The sequence below is a fragment of the Grampus griseus genome (genome assembly GCF_964374135.1).
Source record: "Grampus griseus genome assembly, chromosome: 1".
Classification (NCBI taxonomy): domain Eukaryota; kingdom Metazoa; phylum Chordata; class Mammalia; order Artiodactyla; family Delphinidae; genus Grampus; species Grampus griseus.
In genome coordinates, this window is record NC_139017.1 from 22,859,281 (window position 1) to 22,879,155 (window position 19,875).

At 49.7% G+C, this 19,875-nt stretch overlaps 1 protein-coding gene and 1 pseudogene across 2 annotated transcripts; both read right to left on the minus strand.

The window, feature by feature from the left end:
• Positions 1 to 1,271: 1,271 nt before the first annotated feature.
• LOC309830652 (left-right determination factor 2-like) lies at positions 1,272 to 4,681 on the minus strand (the record flags this gene model as incomplete). The annotated part of the gene is made up of 4 exons (XM_082667291.1): positions 1,272 to 1,635; positions 2,621 to 2,863; positions 3,085 to 3,331; positions 4,432 to 4,681. The coding sequence occupies 4 exons, from the start codon at positions 4,679 to 4,681 to the stop codon at positions 1,272 to 1,274; spliced, it is 1,104 nt and encodes a 367-aa protein (XP_082523417.1).
• An 8,892-nt stretch (positions 4,682 to 13,573) lies between these two features.
• LOC309819492 (deleted in azoospermia-like) lies at positions 13,574 to 19,258 on the minus strand (annotated as a pseudogene). Its single transcript has 4 exons — positions 19,237 to 19,258; positions 14,495 to 14,960; positions 13,868 to 14,330; positions 13,574 to 13,627 (listed from the first exon to the last, which is right to left on the minus strand). The product of its transcript is annotated as a deleted in azoospermia-like (transcript).
• Between the last annotated feature and the right edge of the window lie 617 nt (positions 19,259 to 19,875).

Consider the following 19,875-nt stretch of genomic DNA (forward strand, 5'->3'; position numbering starts at 1 on the left):
TTTCTTCATCTGAAAAATGGGAATAATAATACCTACCTCAAGGAGTAGTTGCAAGAATTAAGTCGTATAATGTATATGAGGTTGCCTAGCATAGGTCCCAGGTTCAGAGTGAATGCTCAGTAAACATTCGCTTGCCTTCCCTGTCCCCAGAACCACTAATACAATAATTGTTTACAATACTATTTTTGGAATGAGAGTTGGAGGGATATAAATATTACAAATAAAAGCAGAATCTAAACCGTTATTACAGTCTTCAGCGCCACCTAGGGGTTGGGGGACCTTGGTCACGCCCATTCTTCAGATCCTTATGTCGCTCTCATTCCCCATTATTGCTCCCTCTCTCCTACGTCAAGGACACTACAAATTAAATACAGAGACACAGAGTGAAACATCACTTTTATTTCAGCAGATTATCTACATTCGATTGTTTTCTTTTTGCTAAGTTAAAAGAAACAAACACGTAAATACACGTGGGTTCTGGTGATAAGTTCTCTAAAATAGTGGGGGAAATAACCTACATATGCACAGGCAATGCTCTGTCTCTGGAGGAGCAGAGGAGTGGGTGAGTTTAGGGCTGTCTGATCCCCAGGGCAATGAAGTCCTAGAGCTGAATCCCAAATCCTCCTTTTTAAAAGGAAATGGTGGCCCAAAGGCGTCTGCATTTGTTTGAGGTCACAGTTTATGGCCCTATTAGATCCAGAAACCAGGTGTCCTGATACCCTGTCCACTGTCCCTAGCCTAAAGCCCTTCATCCTCCCTTCTAGCACCCTCTCAGGGGACTGGGGACCCAAGTATATGTACAAAAGCCCAGAGCGGATCAACATTTTGGTGAATGGGGCTTCTTTTTAGACCTCCTCCCTACCTAGGGGAAACAGAGGGATTTTTTGTTTTGTTTTAATTCATCGTATAATAGAGTAAATCAGTCTGTTTTCCCACTTCTCATTGTGGGGTCTGTTGTCCCATACTCGGTTGAGAATCTGCTAGAGAACAGAAGCTCCTAGCTGACAATCTGTCCCTGCTCAGCTATATCCTTTAACAAGTAGACTGGGATTTCCCTCTACAGCTCTGCAATTGGGTTGCATTAATTACTCATGTAAGTGCTTAGGGTGGGTGACGGACAGGAGAGCAAGAAATGGAAGAACACACGAGACAGGTAAAATAGGGGCACTCAGCTGGGGCAGGGGTAACTTGCTAAGTAGAAAATTAAGACCTATGTTAAGACCTGCTTTGTGCACGTGTCTAGTCAGAGCCTCCATGGCTGCACCCCACACCTACGGCTCCAGCTTCCTTGGTACAGGCGCCCCATCCGAGGCACAGCTGCACTTCTGCACCCTCATGTTGGGCAAGCTGACCACCTGGGGCCTGGGCTTGCCTCCCTCCGGGATGCTGACAATCATGGGCAGCGAGGTCGTCTCTGAGGCGATGCACTGTCTCGGCCCCAGAAATGGCCACTTGAAGGTCAGGGGCTCTGGGGGCTGCTGGCAGGTGCCCACACACTCATAGGCCAGGAAGCCTGGGGGCTCCAGGACCCAGTTCTCAGCCCACTTCATCCCCTGCAGGTCAATGTACACCTCCCGGCGGCAGCAGTGGGTGCCCTCGGTCGCTGGTGCCTTAGGATCACAGTTTCCCTGAGCTCTGTGGGGGGCAAGGAGAGGCAGAGTCAGAGGTCAGCTGGGAGGGCAGAGGTCAGGGAGCCCAGGGTGGGGCTTCGTGGGGCATCTGGAGGGAGATTTATGGTCCATCTCTTGTTATGTTCAAAATGCTGGCTATTTGTGTTAAGTGGTGAATGAATAAACACATCCAAAACATAAATTATAAATCAGTTACTGTTCACTAAAGGTTTCCTATTATGCTAGGCACTGAACTAAGTACTTTACATATATTATCTCAGATGATACTTGCATATCATCCTCAGATGAACCTTGAAGAGGTTCCAGTATCATTCCCATTACACATGAGGACACAGAGACCCAAAGGTGTTAACTGACATGCCAGAGTTCCTGCAGCAGTAGAAGGCAAAGCTACATGGACCCAGACTGTACGATTCCAAAGCCCTGTTATTAATCACCCTACTACACAGCTCCATCCACTCCAAATAGCTAACTTGTCCCAAGAAGAAAGAATTCACCAATGCCAGAGGAAAGCTGTTTAACCCTAGTAACCGCTAATGCTAATATTTTTCAAAGAATTAATCAGGGAAGAGGGTGGAGTGAAGACAGATGATTACAATAATGTATACGTATCAATGACAACATAAAGCTCGTTGAAAATACCTGAAGTTTTTTGGTTTTTGGTTTTCAGTTTTTGGTTTTGTTTGTTTTCTTTTTGCCAGTTGGTTGGCTTACGGGATCTTAGCTCCCCGACCAGGGACTAAACCTGCCCCCCCTCTCCCCCCGCCCACAGTGAAAGCAATGAGTTCTAACCACTGGGGTTCCAGGGAATTCCCTGAAGATATTTTCAATAAAATATTTGAATAATAAAAATTCCTACCATTAGAAACTCTTAACATGTAGTGGGGAATCAGTTGCATCCTGGGGCTATCTGCATCTGCCCCCCAGCTTGTCCCCGCCACAGTGGGCCTGGACCACCCAGTCTACTAGAGTCCTGGCCCTGCACCTACCCGTAATCCCTGAGGTCCAGGGTGTGCAGCTCCAGCTGGGGCTCCCGCTGCCCGGCGCCCGACGGCCCCTGCGAGGCGAAGCGGACCAGCGTGTGGGCGCTGGAGGCCAGCGGGCCCAGGTGCTCCCGCTGCACCGACACCTGCAGCAGCAGTGACTGCCGGGGCCGGCGCAGCTGCTGCCAGAAGTTCACGGCATCCGTCACGTCCAAGGCCTTCCAGCCGCTCTCGTGGATGGACACCAGCCTGCGACACCACACGGAGACACGGACCCGCGCTGAGGGGTGGGGACTGGGACGGCTGGGGTGGCCCCGGGGGAGGGCCCTCTCCCATCCTTCTCCTCCCCCTCCCCTCCCCCCCAGGGGCCCCCCGCGCCGCCCCTCCTCCCCCAGGGCACCCCTCCTCCCGCGCCAGGCCCAGTCCCCCTCCTCATCCCCCGCCCCACACCCCAGCTGCCACCTCCCCACCTGGAGTCGATGAGGGAGGTGCGGTTGGAACCGTCGTCGCGGACGTGCAGCCACTGGACGGTGACTCGGGCGCGGTCGCTGCGCGGGAAGAGCCGCTCGTGGCTGCGGAGCGCGGCCTTGGGAACCGGCTCCTGGAAGAGGCGCAGCACGGCCTGCACCAGCTCGCTGTGGGGCGGCAGCCGCTGCTCCATGTCGAACACCAGCAGGTGCGAGGAGACCTCGGACACCAGGAACCTGCCGGCCACCTCTGGGGACACGAGCGGGGTCAGCGGGGCCCCTCCGGGCACCAGGGGAGCTCTGAGGGTGGCAGGGCCACTGAGGCGGTGGCCAGGAAGGGAGAGACCAGCCCCTGTTCTGTCTCCCTGGGCCAAGCTCAGTTACCTGAAAATCCCCCTATGTGTCTGGGCCTTGTTTGTAACAATCTCCGCCCAGCAGGAAGGCTGGCAGGGCTGACAGGGCTACCTCAGCTGAGATGCTGAAGATCAGAATCCTCCCCTGGGGGCACCTGGCCTTGGGTCTAGCTCTGGGCACTGAGGAGGTGAGTCCAGGCCCAGGGAGGTAAGAGGCTGAATAGGACTCAGGATGGCTGCATCCCTGACAGCTGAATAGCTCGGCGTTACGCTACAGTGTTGTCCCGACACCTTTTCATCCACAATAACGCACTTTAATATTCACAGCGCTGGGAGGTGGGTCGGCTACAGTCACACCAGTGCTCCGGAGGAACAAACAGAGAAGCAAAAAGATGATTCTAAAACCATTTGCTCGGGCTTCCCTGGTGGCGCAGTGGTTGAGAGTCCGCCTGCCGATGCGGGGGACATGGGTTCATGCCCCGGTCCGGGAAGATCCCACATGCCGCGGAGCGGCTGGGCCCGTGAGCCATGGCCACTGAGCCTGCGCGCCCGGAGCCTGTGCTCCGCAACGGGAGAGGCCACAACAGTGAGAGGCCCGCATACCGCAAAAACAAACAAACAAACAAGAAAAACCATTTGCTCAAGGTCAGGCTACTGGTGGCAATGTGAAAACGGTACCCCAGAAGCCCTGACTCTACGCCTCTCCCTGAGACTGTGCCAGGGTTCTTGCCACACCCACACGCTCCCATTGGCTCTGCTTTCTCTTCTCCATCCTCATCTTCTCTGATGCCTTAGCTTTGGCCCAGCTCCTCCTGGCCCCGAGGGGGGGGGGCCCTCAGTGCAGACAGAGACCAGGGGCCTGGGCCCAGCCTTCCTCACAGTCCATGGTCCCTCCTCATCACCCTGTGGACCCTGCGCCCCTAGATTGCCTCCCCAGAGCAGCCCCCCCACCCCCACCCCGCGAGGACCAGGCTGCAGCAGGGAGGGAGGGCCTCACCTCGGAAGTTCTGGCTGAACCTCTTCCCCCGGGAGCGGGCCCCGTGGCTGCGCTGCAGCAGGGCCACGTACTGGGCCCTCACGTGGGCAGGGATGATCAGCCTCTCCACATCGGCCCCGTCCAGGACGGGAGCCTCGCTGAGGCGCAGCTGCTGCAGCAGGCTGCCCAGGACCCGCTCCTCGGTCAGGGCCGCCCCGGGGCCGGCCAGGGGCAGCGCCCAGAGCGCCCAGCAGAGCCAGAGGGGCCGCATGGTGCTGCTCGGGAGACGCAGGGGCAGAGCGGACGTGTCCCCGGACGAGGCTCCGGGAGGGTCCCAGCTGGGTGTGCTGAGGGCCAGGCTGGGCCAGCTTTATAGCCAGGCCTGGGCTGGGCCTGGGTGGTGGGAGGGAGGGAGCCCGCGAGGGAGGGAGGTCACACCCCTCGGACCTCCTGGGAGTTCAGCGGCCAGACAGGTCCCTGAGCCCCGAGGAGGGGGCTGTCTAGAAAGGGCACAAAGGGCTGTCTGGATGCCACACGGGCCTGGGGCCTCTGACCGCTGCTGTCTGGCAGCTCAATAATAATTTTAGTGCCTATTGAATTTGCCTGACCCCACCTCAGTCCTAGTCTATGAAAAAGTGAGCCTATTCTGTGGAAACGAGTGTCCCATTAGCCGGCTGCTTAAATCTCTTCCCTGCAGGCCAGTCTGGGTCTAGGTTTGCTCACTGAGAGGAAGGAGGGAAAGTGTTCTGCACTCCTGCCTGTTCTGGTCCAGGCCCCGTTCAGGGCACTTTCACAGAAGCCCCTTGAGTCGCCTCCCTCCATTCTCCAGTCCCTGCAAGCCCCCTCCTGCTCATCTCCACAGTCCCTCAGGTGACCCCGTCCTCCCCGTGACAGAAGGAAGCTAGACGCTATCAGGACAGGGAAGCTGGCAGCTCGGCTCTCTGCCAGTCCCAGGAGAAGCGATTTCTGCACATGTCTTTGCAACCACAGGACTGCAGTGAGGGAGCCCTCAGGTGCAGCATCCTCCTGGAGAGCCAGCCCTCTGCATGGTGAGCCGGCCGCAGGCTCACAGCAGCAGCGCAGTCTGAGCCCAGGTCATGCCCGGATTCAGAACAACAGAGCTGCCCAGAGTCACGTTGGTGGGAGCCCCCAGTGCCTCCTCGCGCACACATCTGAGGCTGGCTGGGCTCAAGTAGGGGGCCTGCTGCTCGCTGGCTATTTGGCCTGCTAACAAGTCCCCCAACTTCTCAGTGCCTCAGTTTTCCTCTGAAGGAGGGGGCGATGACAGGTCTACTTCACGGACCAGTGTGAAGATTGAGTGGATTACACGCGTAAGAGGCTGGGTGCAGCGCCTGGTGTGGTGAGCACCCTAGAGGGTTTGCTCTGGTTACATCTGCCTGCTCTTGCAGTCTCGGGGGCACCTTTCTAAAAATGACGATGACAAGAAGAGCAGTCATTTCCTGAGTGTCGCTCTGTGCCAGGCAGTGTTCTGGGCCCTGGACGTGTTTTCATAACAGCCCTAGGAGGCAGGTGTCAGCATCTGCAGATCTTCCAGATGCGAAGTCAGAACACTGCGCAGCGAAGGAACCTGCCTGCGCTCGCTCAGCAAGTCCCCGACGCCCCTCCTGGCACAGGGGATTTGAGTATGCGCAGGAGGAAGCCTTTCCCGAAAGGAGACAGCCTCACCTCCCCGTGTCCTGTCACGTGGGAGGTGAGCAATGACGGTGGAAGAGGACGGTGGTTGGGGGCCGAGGGGTCCAGTGTGCAGGGAGCACCCCTGAGCCCTTTCCCAGCAGGGGGCACTCTGGCCTCCTCTGTGGGTATGCTGTGTCACTGACAGGTCTCTCATGCCATCCCCCTGCCTCTGTGCTCCTCACATGTCCCAGGCAGAGGAAGAGAGAACCTTCTGCTGCTCGAGGGTGGAATTCCCCATGGATGAGAGCACAAATTGCACCATACGCCTATGTGCGTACATATATATAGATAGATAGATAGATGTATGCATATACCTGCGCATGTGCATTTGCTTGGGTTTTAGTAGTAAGGGGGGGGCTTTGAATTCGAGGAAGGGAGAAATAATAATAACGCTGATAATAATCATAATGGCTAATATTGTTTATGGGCTGCACACTGTTCTGAGTGCTTTATATACATTAACTCTTTATCCTCACAATTTGCCATGATTGTTCCCATTTTATAGATGAAGAAACTGAGGCATAAAACTGGGTACCTGACTTGCCCAAGGTCATACAGCTAGTAAGTGGCAGAGCGCGGGTTATTTGAAGGGAAGGAAACAAGGATTCTGTCAAACATGCTCACAGGACAAGGTAAGAGGAAATACAGAAATCCTGATAGTTGAACGGGGTAGGAAGGGTAATGGATGGGGGAGGGCTGGGAGCCTCTCAGGGGGCAACACAATCATGACCTTTACTGCTTCTCTGCTCCCCTTTCCTTCTCTTGCACCTCTGTTTCCTCAGCATTTGTGTAATTCACAAGGCAGAATTCAAATCCCATCTTGGAGTTCATATATCACGTTGTTCTGACACCCCCTGAAATATAAGGCGCCACCTCTGGGTCCGGCCTGAGGGGGCCCTCCTGCTCTCCCTGTGAAAAGTGTAGCCTTCTTCAAAAGGAGAGCTGTTGCCTTTCTTTGCAAGTGATTAGCAAGGAAAAGACTTACTTGATGCAAACATTTGGGCCTTAAGTCAGGCCAAAAGGTGCAGAAGTGTCACATTTACAGGAGACCCAGGACTTGTGGCCCTCAGTCCCTGGAAGTTGTTCCATAAATATGCAGTAGTCCACCACCCTCGCTGCTGGGTGAGAGGAAGAGATGTGGCTTATCACTGGCCAGGGTGGTGCCAAGGATATAACACCCAGGCTGCCCTTGCAAGCCGAGGCCCCCTCTCCAGGCCCCCAACATCTAGACCCCCCGGAGCTCCCCGGGGCTGGAAGCTCATGATGAGGCCTTGCAGGGCCCCTGTGCTGCAGCTCCCTGAGATCCAGTGCGCCGAGGAGATGCCTCAGGGCTGAGGACCTCTGGGAGTCCCCCTGGTCAGAAGCCGCTTCTGCACCTGGAGTAACTGACCAGTTAAACTGAAACTTAGTTTTTCAGATAAGAAAGTAAAGTGGAAGCACCCTCCTCTGCTGGATTCTCTGCCTTTCCCAGGTGTCTCACTGGGCTCCTAGGCTGGCCTCCCAGCACGGAGCCGACTCTAGACTGAGTCCTTCATGGGAACTGGAACTGACCAGGACCAGTCCTGCCTTCGTGGATGGGCTTCTGGGGTCCGGTGCTCAGGGAGCTCCTAGGGCCACTGGTGCCTGGGTAGATGGTCCACGGTTTGGAAACTGAGAATCCGTCCCAATCTCCCTTAAGGCGCGAGAGCCTGGGAGCATCTGTCACCCTCAGAGGATTTGTCCAGCAAGGTGCCCCATCCCCTGCCTTTTCCTGGCTACTTTGTAGAATCAGAGGGCTTAAGGCTGAAGTGGACCACCCCATCCATTCTCTTGCCCCCTGGTTTTTAGAGCTAAGAAAACTGAGGCCCAGAGAGGTGACAGCATCTCCAAGCTCACACAGGTAATGATGGATGCCTGCATAAAGCCAGGTGTTCCGATTCCCAGCCCCAAATCTTTCCACACCTTCAAACTATTTCCAGCACATGGTCCTGCAGGACCCCCTGAAGCTGTCTGGGAGCATCCATAAGCCCCAGGCAAGCTGGGGACTCAGTCAAGCCAGGGTCGAGTCTGGGCTGGGCAGGGGAGGCAGACAGACAGAGGGCAAGTCCCCCAGACTCCTGAGGCTTTCTGGACACAGCTTCCTAGTCCTGCAATGTGGATTCCAGGCGGACTGAAGAGTTTTGTTGGGGAAATAAAATAATTGAGCAATTAGCTAGTGGTGAATGTGGATTGGGAGACGTTTTTCAAGGGACCTATTAGTTGCAGGGAGGAAGGGCAGCTGCCCTTTGTCATGCAGAGCTGGGAACCAGGCCTCCCCTCCGACTGTGGATCTGGGGGGAGAGTCTGGTCAGGCAGTCTGTGGGGTCAGGTTGGGCTTGAAAAGTGGAAAAATTGTAAAATAGCTTCCACTGACCTTGTGGGAGGGGAGACTACTTACAAAGCTGTCTGATTTCTCAGGTAGAAGGAGTGCATACAGTTTACGAACCTGTGTCGTTAGGGGTTTGAAAAGTTTGTGAAGACTTTTTTTCCCAGAGATAGTACGTTGTGAATGCTCTAAGTGTAATCGTGTGAATTCTGTACAAGCATGCAATTACTCCACCTCCGTCTGTTTTGTTGGCATGTTGTTGGCATGCACGTGCGTTAGGACTGGGGACATTTACGACCAGTCTCCTCCCCGCCCCCGGTGGCCTTTAGATAACCTAGACTGGCAGGCTTCCTCTGTCTTCCCCAGACCAGAGTCCACAGCTCCTGCCGCTTCCCCTGACCTGGCGTCACCCGGCCCGGCCACCCAGCACAGCTTGGCCATCATGGGGCCACAAAGCCCGCAGCCCCTGAGTGTTAGGAGTGGCGTCCCCATGCCTCCCCTCCCTTCAGCCCCAGACAGCTTCTCTACAACTCCCGTTCGGGCACCTCCCACCTTCCGCCAGGTCTGGGTGTTTTTCCACAGGAGACTCTTGGGGGCAAATCATCTGAGGAGCTGGTGTTAACTCTGGATTCCTGGACCCCAGCCCAGACCTCCTTAAGGGCTCGGATGGGGGTCCGGGGCCAGGAATCTGAATGTTAGAGCTTCTGCGCGTGCACATGAGGGTGCAGCAGAGCAGGGTTGGGTGGCAGTGCGATAGCAGTCCTGTGGGAGAAAAGCATCCCATCCTACCATTAAGGAGAACCATAACCCAGCCCTTTCCAGAGGGTTCCTCAGCTTCCTGATTGCCTGTGATGAGAGGGAATAAAGTGACCAGAAAAAAAAGGGAAAAGAATTTTTTCCCTGAGGTCTTTTCTGGGCTTTCCCTGAACATTTGAGAGTCAGAGCAGGCAATCAGAAAGGTTTTTTTTTTTCTCCCTCTGGTAAAAAGCCTTTTTGTGTCTTTCCCCACAGCTTCAGTACTTCTGAATATTTTCACATTCAAGGACCGTTACATAGGACACAGGAGCCCAGGGTGCTGATTCTGAACCGTGCCTCTTTGCCCAGGTGACGCCTAACTTGTCACTCTCGTGGCCACACGGAGCACAGAGGTTCCTCCCCCGAGGCCCAGCCCGCTTTCCCACCCCCGCGTCCTGCCCCTCACATCACCCTCCACTCAGCATTCAGGCCTCTCACAGAACACCCCCTGGAGGGTCATCTAGTGGCTCATTCTTCATCTCTCTTTTATCTTTGAAATGTTCTCATCTGGCAAGTCTCAGCATAAATTTCACTTCCTTTATGAAAACGCTTCCTAATGTTCTGAGCACCCCCATCTCTCCCTGCCCAGTTCATCACTATGTTCTCTGGATGCCCTTGGTCTCTCATGAAAACAGGGGGATGACACTCCCTGTGACATTCTGGAAAGAGATGCTGGGGTGCAGCTCTCCCAACAGAGCACGTGCTCAGCGAGGGACGGACACCCCTCTAGGTGTAATCATGTCTAACATGGTGCCCGGCAGATAGTTTGTGCTCGAACTGCACTTGCTGAAAAAAGAGAGAGGCAGGGGGTGGGCAGCAGGGGAAAAAGAGAAGAATAGATGAATGGAAATTAGACACATGAGATCTTACTCCAGATTAAGGCCACTATTGATTCAGGAAACTAATAGCCAACACATACAACGTTAAAGTTGACAAACTTGGCAGATGGACAGACAATGAGAGGCGTCTCCTGTGCTCACCTCTAACCTCAGCTCTGCTTCCCCAAAGCAACACTAAATCTTGTATGAGCTCCCAGAACGGCTGGACCTGCACAAGCCCAGGTGTGTGACAACATCCGTGTGGTAACATGTTCTCCTGTTTTCACCTGACAACACATCCTCCGCCGCCTCCCTGCCCTTGGAGACACAGCCAGGAGTCATCAGGGCCGGAGCTGGGTCCTGTTTCTCCTGCTCTCACGTGATTCCCTTGGCCTTTTCTTATTTTTTTTTCAGTGTGGCAAGACTTGCTTTTATAAACTAACTTGGCCAGATTAAGAGACTGAACAATACTTACACTTCTGAACTTCAAGGATCTAAATCTTGTCACATACTCCCCACCCAAATCCCCACCATCTTTTAAGATAATATGACATGAATAAGTAGGTCAAAATGCTTTTGAAAAAAATTTTTTTTCTTAATTTCTATTTATTCATTTATGCAAAGACAGTATCAACATAGGTAGTAGGAACACACTTTTTTTTTTTTTTTTTTGCGGTACGCGGGCCTCTCACTGTTGTGGCGTCTCCCGTTGCGGAGCACAGGCTCCGGACGCGCCGGCTCAGCGGCCATGGCCCACGGGCCCAGCCGCTCCGCAGCATGTGGGATCTTCCCGGACCGGGGCACGAACCCATGTCCCCTGCATCGGCAGGCGGACTCTCAACCACTGCGCCACCAGGGAAGCCCCCCCACCATCTTTTTAGATAATATGACATGAATAAGTAGGTCAAAACGCTTTTGAAAAAAAATTTTTTTTCTTTATTTCTATTTATTCATTTATGCAAAGACAGTATCGACATAGGTAATAGGAACACACTTTTAAGTTTAATTTTCCATTTTGAAAGGTTCAGAATTTTGTCTCTTCTTTCTACCTTTTTAAATACTTCGGTCCAACAAAATAGCACACAAATAAAAAGTTTATTCCCTTACTTTTCTTAAGGTCATATTGGGATAATTAGAATTGGCTCTTTAGAATTTAGGTATTATTTATAGTAAACTTGAAATTTAATCATAGAATAATACATGTAAAATGTTATAGCACACACACACAAAAGTACAGAGAATTTTAAAAAGAACAAATTTCAGGGCACTTTCAAATTCTGAGGCATAAGAAAGCACTCTTGGGCATCCTTAAGTTAAAAGACTCTTCCCTTCAGATTCAGAATGAAGATTGTTAGGAATTGTAAGACAATGGGCACTGATGATATGGCCGATGGAAGATTCATTAGGCTAGGGAAAAATGGAGTTTCCATGTTTTAGTGAAGGGGCTGGCCAATGAAAGAAAACCCAGGAAGCCACTTTAAACTCATGTCCATGGCAGGTCAAATGATGCTGATACAAGTGTTTCCCTTAGAAAGGTATTATCCCATTGCTACCTTTCCAAGGCTTAGTCCTCAAATTGTTTATACTGATACTTCTCTTCTTCACATCACCTGTTCTAGGAGCAAACCTCCTGGAAGAATGGTGCTACAGACAGGAAAAGCAAGACTGTGGGTATAGCAAAGGGGCTCTGGATCTCTAGTTATTTGTCACGGTTTACACTGTCTAACGAGGAATCTAGCTGATCTAAAAATGGACTGTTAACTCTAAATCTAGTATATTTTGGGGATATGCTTATTGCTAAACAACTTTTTTGGTTTAGAAATGCCAAAACTTCCTTGACTCTCCTGGACATATTTTACTTTAAAAAAGGAAATATAATAGGCTAAAAAACAAAAATCTATCTGTTCTTTAACAAATAACTAATATTTTAATGTTTTTATAGAAACAATTCCTTTCAGGTGCTCTGAGTAACGTTTAAGTGACATTAAAAAAAGTTTCAGGGCTTGCCTGGTGACACAGTGGTTAAGAATCCACTTACCAATGTAGGAGAAACGGGTTCGAGCCCTGGTCCGGGAAGATCCCACCTGCCGCGGAGCAGCTAAGCCCGTGAGCCACAACTACTGAGGCTGTGAGCCACAGCTACTGAAGTCTGTGTGCCTAGAGCCCGTGTTCCGCAACAAGAAGCCACCACAATGAGAAACCCGTGCACTGCAACAAAGAGTAGCCTCTACTAACCTCAACTAGAGAAAGCCCGTGCACAGCAACGAAGACCCAACACAGCCAAAAGTAAATAAATTTAAAATAACAAAAAAAAGTTTCAGCCTTCTTTAATACCAATATTTTGCACAATTTAAGATATAGCCATTGAGTTTAACATTTCAAGGGAAAAAAAGTAAAGAGAAAAAGGAGAATGGTAACTTATCAAGAAGCTTATGTACTTAATAAAGTTTAGTTTGTTTTGGAGTCTTTACAAAAAATTAGGCCCAGAATTTAATCATCCTAATTACCATCCCAATCGGATATCTCTATGTGTGGATTCTAGATAAGATAAAATATTTTGAACTAATAAATGTAAGACCCACTGATTGGACTGTTTGTTTGGAATCTGTTTTACTGGGTTTAGATAAGGAAAACTTCAATAAAGCTAACTATATACTGAGTTCCACTGATTAAAAATGCAGTTTTAAAAACTCTGCTTTTGGACTTCCCTGGTGGTGCAGTGGTTGAGAATCTGCCTGCTAATGCAGGGGACACGGGTTCGAGCCCTGGTCTGGGAGCATCCCACTTGCCGCGGAGCAACTGGGCCCGTGAGCCACAACTACTGAGCCTGCGCGTCTGGAGCCTGTGCTCCGCAACGGGAGAGGCCGCCATAGTGAGAGGCCCGCGTACCGCAATGAAGAGTGGCCCCCGCTTGCCGCAACTAGAGAAAGCCCTCGCACAGAAACGAAGACCCAACACAGCCAAAAATAAATTAATTAATTAATAACTCCTACCCCCAACATCTTCTTTAAAAAAAAAAAAAAACAACTCTGCTTTTGTGGTAAATTTCTGGACAAATCATCAAAGCACAACATCATAGAAATTGTACTCTTCACAGTTACTTGTTGCAGAAGTGAAGTGCTTGTATTTAAACTATCAAAATTCTGACCTTTCAAAACAGGTTTTCTAAAACAATTTTTTTTGCAAATCAGCATTTGCTTTTAAACTCTTAAAATGTCAATTTAAAAAAATCCTTACAGATAAATCTTAAAGTTACTCCTTTCAGTCTCAATCAGTTTTTTACTTTTAACTATATATTGAACACAGAATCAGTTTCTAAGTACATGTCTAATGAAAAACAGTTTCACTGTAAAATAAAACTAGGCAATCTATTATAACTGGTATAGAAAAGTCTGAGTGTGATTTATCAAAATTCAGAATTAAATTTCTATAATAGTTGAAACACTTTCAGTCTCTTCTTCCTATTCAAAACCTGCAACTTCCTATGAGACTAGAAAGTCAGCAGAGAAGATCAAACAGACTTAAGCACTGCCCAACTTCTTCTAAAGTGATGAACTCGGGCATCCCTGGTGGTGCAGTGGTTGGGAGTCCGCCTGCCGATGCAGGGGACACGGGTTTGTGCCCTGGTCCAGGAGGATCCCGCATGCCGCGGAGCGGCTGGGCCCGTGAGCCATGGCCGCTGAGCCTGCGCGTCCAGAGCCTGTGCTCCGCAACAGGAGAGGCCACGACAGTGAGAGGCCCGCGTACCCGCAAAAAATAAATAAATAAGTAAGTAAATAAATAAATAAAGTGATGAACTCTTAACCTTGAAGTAGTCATCTTGAATAACAAGGGAGTTTCTCAGTCTGTTCTCTGGATTAAATAGACACGATTCCACCGTCTGTATGCTTCAGCCCACAGATTTCTTTTGTGGGCCATTTCCAGAGGATGGAGTAGCTTCATGAATTGAGCATTCACTTGGCAAAACTTCAGCTCCTGGATCAACTTCATTACAGTGGTAGTTAACAGCTGTATAATCCAGAGGAATAACGTAAATCCTTTGTTCCCCAGTAGGCCACTGAGGTGGCATCTGATAACTATAAACCCACAGCTGATATCCGGTCATAACCTGAACTGGTGAATTTGGATAAGGAGGATAAGCCTGAACATACTGATTCATCGTGGTTGGAGGCTGCATGTAAGTTTCAGTGTTGGGATTACTCCAGTGTCTGGATTACACTGAAACTGTGGTAGAGGAGGAGGATTAAAAACCAAAGGACGGGGCTTCCCTGGTGGCGCAGTGGTTGGGAGTCCGCCTGCCGATGCAGGGGATGCGGGTTCATTCCCCGCACCGGGGGCATCCCATGTGCCGCGGAGCGGCTGGGCCCATGAGCCATGGCCACTGGGCCTGTGCCCCCGGAGCCTGTGCTCCGCAAAAAAAACCCCAAAGGACGTGGCTGTACATGATAAGCACTTAAATTTTGTTTCCTGATTGCAGGGCCCAGTTTCAGCTTTTTACCATGGAAATTTATCTGTGATTCTACTGTCTTCTGCACATCCATGTCATTATAAAATGAAACAAGTCCATAGCCTTTGGACACACCAGTTCAGTCCGTGATTATCTTCACTTCTTTTACTGAACCATAAGTAGCAAAGAAACTTGTAATTTCGGTTTCATCCATCCTAACATCAATTCCACCACCACCAAAAAAAAAAGGTATTTGGCATGATTTTGCCTTCTGGTAAAACATAGCCTTGGCTGGTCGTAGTGGATGAAGGCTGGGTGCTGGCCTCTCTGGAGGCGGTTGAGTTTGGAGTCTCAGGATTTGCAGCCTCAGGATGGCGGCAGCCAGGGTTCCCGCAGAGGGGTTTAGGAGGAGCAGGGGCTGCTGTTAGGCCTGCTCGTGCCCCCCGCCCGGCTTGACAGGGCGCAGGCGGACGAGCGGGGACAGTCAGAGACGGGTGGTGAGGCCGAGGGGCACAGGCGGACTCCCTTGGCCTTTTCCTTAGGATCACCTGTTCTAGATGGAAACTTCTTTAAGGCCTGGATCAGATCATATTTTCTAGACTGTCAGTACTAAGTTCATCCTAGTGGAGCCAGAGTTCTAACCAGTCCGGGGGAGAGTGTGAATGGAGGGCGGTGGTATTGACATTTGACATCATTAATTGATATTTGCTATGGTAATCATTATTATGGTACTGATATCATTATCTTATTCTCTACCTGATTCTCTACCTCTCATACCTGATAAAGCAGGGAGGAAGCATTTGCACATTCTGACGGGTAATTGGAAAGGTGGCCTGAGTAAACAAAATACATAATAACGAGTGTGGAGTCATTTGGGAATCCCTAGGATTAGCTCTGTCCTGCTGAGCCAGATCCTTTTCCCAGATACTTCAGCATTTTGTTAATAGCTCAGCACTGCAACTGTCATGGAAAGGAAACGAGCTTTTGCCATCCACTCTGGTGAGAAGCTACTGGCGTGTTTTACCCGCTTCCTGCATGTTCATTAGGGAATGTGACACTCCAGCCACCAAGCAGCCCCGACACCTCCTGGAAACACTTTTTGCTTCCTCTGCAATGCAGCTCTAAGCTGTCCTTTGAGCATTTGGCCTGCTCTTGGAGCTCTGAGAGTTTCCTGGTGGGAGCTGATGAGTTTTCTGAAGAGCTGTGTGTGTGTGTGTGTGTGTGTGTGTGTGTGTGTGTGTGTGTGTTCAAGGACGTATCTATGGTACTAAATCAAATAGCAAAGAAAGATTTATAATGAAAAGTAATAGTCTCCCACTCCATCCTTCCCCACTCTTCAAACGTCACTTCTGACAGTTTACCTCCCAAACCATAAACAGTATGCTTGATTTCTTACCTTAGACGTATCTGTTGACTCCCTGCTACGAAAAACAAGGGTTTAGCTCTTTTCCCCCCTCATTCTGGATTCCATCCTCCTCTCAAATTTTTAATAAACGCATTGGTAATTTTAGTTATTTTCATCACTTTTGCAAATTTAAACAATATACGAAAACCTCTATTTCTCGCTCCCTGAGCTGCAGACAGTGTCTTATTTTTGCATCATGTAAAACTAGACTATGAAGCGACCGTGTCTTGCACCTCCTCACCCAGCCTGGTCTCCCAACCCTGTACTAGCTACACCTTGGCATTTGCGATGTCAAGATGGGTAACCGTAACATTCTGTTTAGTCCTTTGTTTATAAGTTGATTTTAAATGATGAAAACAAGTAAGTGACATTTATGTGACCATTATTATGTAAATATTCTTTATTGTAGAGCCAAAAAAAAAAAGCTATGGGTTCAAAATAAACCCTGGGCCACTCATTCTAAGCGAAGTAAGTTAGAAAGAGAAGGACAAATACCATATGATATCACTTATATGTGGAATCTAAAATATGACACAAATGAACTTATCTATGAAACAGACTCACAGACATAGAGAACAGACTTGTGGTTGCCAAGGGGGAGGGGGTGTGGGAGAGGGTTGGACTGGGAGTTTAAGATTAGCAGATGCAAACTATTATATATAGAATGGATAAACAACAAGGTCCTACTGTATAGCACAGGAAACTATATTCAATATCCTGTGATAAACCATAATAGAAAAGGATATATATATATGTATATGTATAACTGAATCACTTTGCTGTACACCTGAAACTACCGCAATATTGGAAATCAACTATATATTCAATTAAAAATCATTCTGAGAATACTAATTATAATTTTTGAGCATTTTATGTTCCCAAATAATATTTGTTTGCTCTAGAGTCAGTCCTTCAAAGGGGACCAACCTAAGGTATCACCTATTACTTTGGAGAAAGTAGGGCTGTGGGTCTTCACTACCAAAATTTGTTCTTTGGCAAAGACCTGAGGCCATGTCTCCTCATTGTGAATTTAGGTCAGCGTGCTTCTTGTACGAGGATGCATGTATTTCAGCCTCGTCTTCAGTGAGAGGCTGACCAGCGCTCTGTGAGCAAAAGAGACATCCCTGGACATCACCCAAGTCCCTTGTCCAAGGGCAGCTTCTAGGCTTCCCCAGGGGCACTAACCACAGAACTGTGCAGCCCCTTGACTCTTTCCTGAGGAAGATTTCTCTAAGAAAAGGGTTCCCCTCCCCAACTTTCCCCAGAGCCTGGAGAAGCCTCTGAGATGGACAAACTGAAGGACTGGGATGTAGGAGCCCAACACTTTGCCCAAAATCCTGCAGAAGGAAAGCAACCGGTGTGCCCCACAGAAGCCTGAAGAGGCAGTGAGATTGCGAATGGGACTCGGGGCTGAAGCTGACATGCTGTTTGCAAAAGAGCACAGCACAGCCCTTGCCCCTTAAGCTGCTTGCGACCACTTACAGCGGGCAGCCTCTCAGAGGAAGATGTTGCTATTGCCCTATGTTAACACGGCCTGTTACTGGGTGTCTATAAACAGAATAATACTTTTTTTTTTTTTTTGAAGCCTTCAGAGTCCTTGCAAGAAGGAAGGCTCCAGCTGGAGTGGATGGGATGACCTCTGCCAGGCGGTCTGGCTACAGGACCCTAAGGCCAAAGCCCTAAGGCGGGTCTCTCAGTCCTGAGGACTTGTTTGCCTCGTCCTGGAATAAGAAGCCATCTCCCTCTGAGGGAGGCCAGAGGAGGGAGGCTGAGGGAGGCTGAGCCCTTGCCACCCCTTTGGGCCTATCTAGGAGAATGCTAGGAAGGAGAAAATGGGGAAGGGTGGAGGGAGGAGTTTCACAAAGGATGCAGCAGAGATGGGCCCTTGCTTCTGTGGTACCCTATTCCTTCCTCTGCCTTCACCACATCACTGTGGCCGCTTCTTAATTTGTTAACAGTGGGAGGGAAGTTTAGAACTTCCTGGAATCCAGCCTCAGCCGATGTGAAACGTGTCCAGCCAGACCCCAGAGGTCTTGGCAAATCAGCTTCCTGCCTCCCAGAGGCTGAAGCCGTCAAGAGGACAGAGCCCCCTTCAGGAAAAGCATTTATGAGTAGGGCAGGAAGGTCAGCCCTGGAACCCCTAATGGTGCCACCTTTGCTACAAAGGAGCAAGACAGAGCAGACCCTGTGGCTCCGAGGTCCCCGTCCAAAGGCTCAGCGCCCATCGTACATCTACCTGGGTCTCCTTGCCATCACATACACTCCATTTCTACCCTCACAACCATGGGGGCCTTTGGGAAGGAAAACTGAGGCCAAAATACACAAACTAATATCACCCAAGGCCATGAGCCTGAATGTCAGGGACACCACTGGGATTTGAACGCAGGCCCCCTGACCAGGGTAGGCCGTGCCCGCAGCACCTTGGTCTCGTGGGTAAACAATCTCTTCATCTCAGTAGGTGGGCCACTTCTGGTCAGCCAGCTCATCCCATCTGCAGTTCGCTCATTCAATCAGCATTCACTGAGCACCTATCAATCACCAGACACCTCAGGGCTGGGGAGACAAAGACAGGGTCCCAGCAGTAGGAAGTCCACCCTTAGTAAACAGACAGCTGCACGGGGTGATAAGTGTGGCTGGGCTGACGTGAGGCAAATGTGGATTCTCCCTAGCTTCCCAGTGAGCTGTCGATGTCAGATTTCCCTTCCTCTGGGGTTTGGGACACTTCCACGCTGACTGGCAGAGGTAGCCCTGCCACCCACTGAGCTTTGGGGTTGCAAAAGGCCCTGGCACAGTGACTCACGGCTGTGATTCCTTATGACCTGTCTGTGCCACAGCCTTGACTACAAAGCAAGTGTCATTCTTGACACCCCAAGGACACTGGCCAGGCTGCCTGTAGGCCCGTTAATGTGACCAGGCTTGGCAACAGTGTCCATGAACTGGTGCTCAAGGCACCTGAAGAAATAAGACAGGGCCTAAAAGAAAGAAGGGTGATGAGTCAGGGAATGTGTGGCTGAGGCCCAAATCAGAGGTGCTGGCTTCTTCGTGCAGCAGGAACCCTTCCCTTCTTCTGAGTGGCCCCAGCGCCTGCTCCCAGACTGAGCCCAGCTCTACCTTGTCACAAGTCAGGTGGCCTGGAGCTGCGCTCTGTGCCTTAGTTTCCACATCTACTGAATAAGGAGGATGACAGTAGAGCCTCCATTGTAGGGTTATTTGAATTAGTATTTGTTAAGCACTTAAACAGTTCCCAGGACATGGAAAACACTATGGAAGGGCTTTTTAAAAAAAATAAAAGAAGGGATCCAAGAGGCAGTGGCCCCGTTACCTTCACTCAGGATCCCCTCCATGGAGCATGGAGAAGTCAAAAGAGGACAGGCTTACTCAACAGGAAGGTAGCACTGTTGGTGGAATGTAAATTGGTGCAGCCACTGTAGAAAACAGTATAGAGTTTCCTCAAAAAACAAAAATAGAGCTACCGTATGGTCCTGAAATCCACTCCTGGGTATATATCCAGAGAAAACTATAATTCGAAAAGATACATGCACCCCAATATTCATAGCAGCACTATTCACAATAGCCAAGACATGGAAGCAACCTAACTGTCCATCAACAGATGAATGGATAAAGAAGATGTGGTGTGTATATATATATATATATATACTGTGTATATGTATATATAATATTCCATTGTATATATATATATATATATATGTGTATATATATATATATATATATATATATATACACAATGGAATATTACCCAGCCATAAAAAAGAATGAAATAATGCCATTTGCAGCAACATGGAAAGACCTAGAGATTATCATACTAAGTGAAGGAAGTCAGAGAAAGATAAATACCATATGATATCACTTACATGTGGAATCTAAAAAATGATACAAATGAACTTATTTACAAAACAGAAACAAACTCACAGACATAGAAAATAAACTTATGGTTACCAAA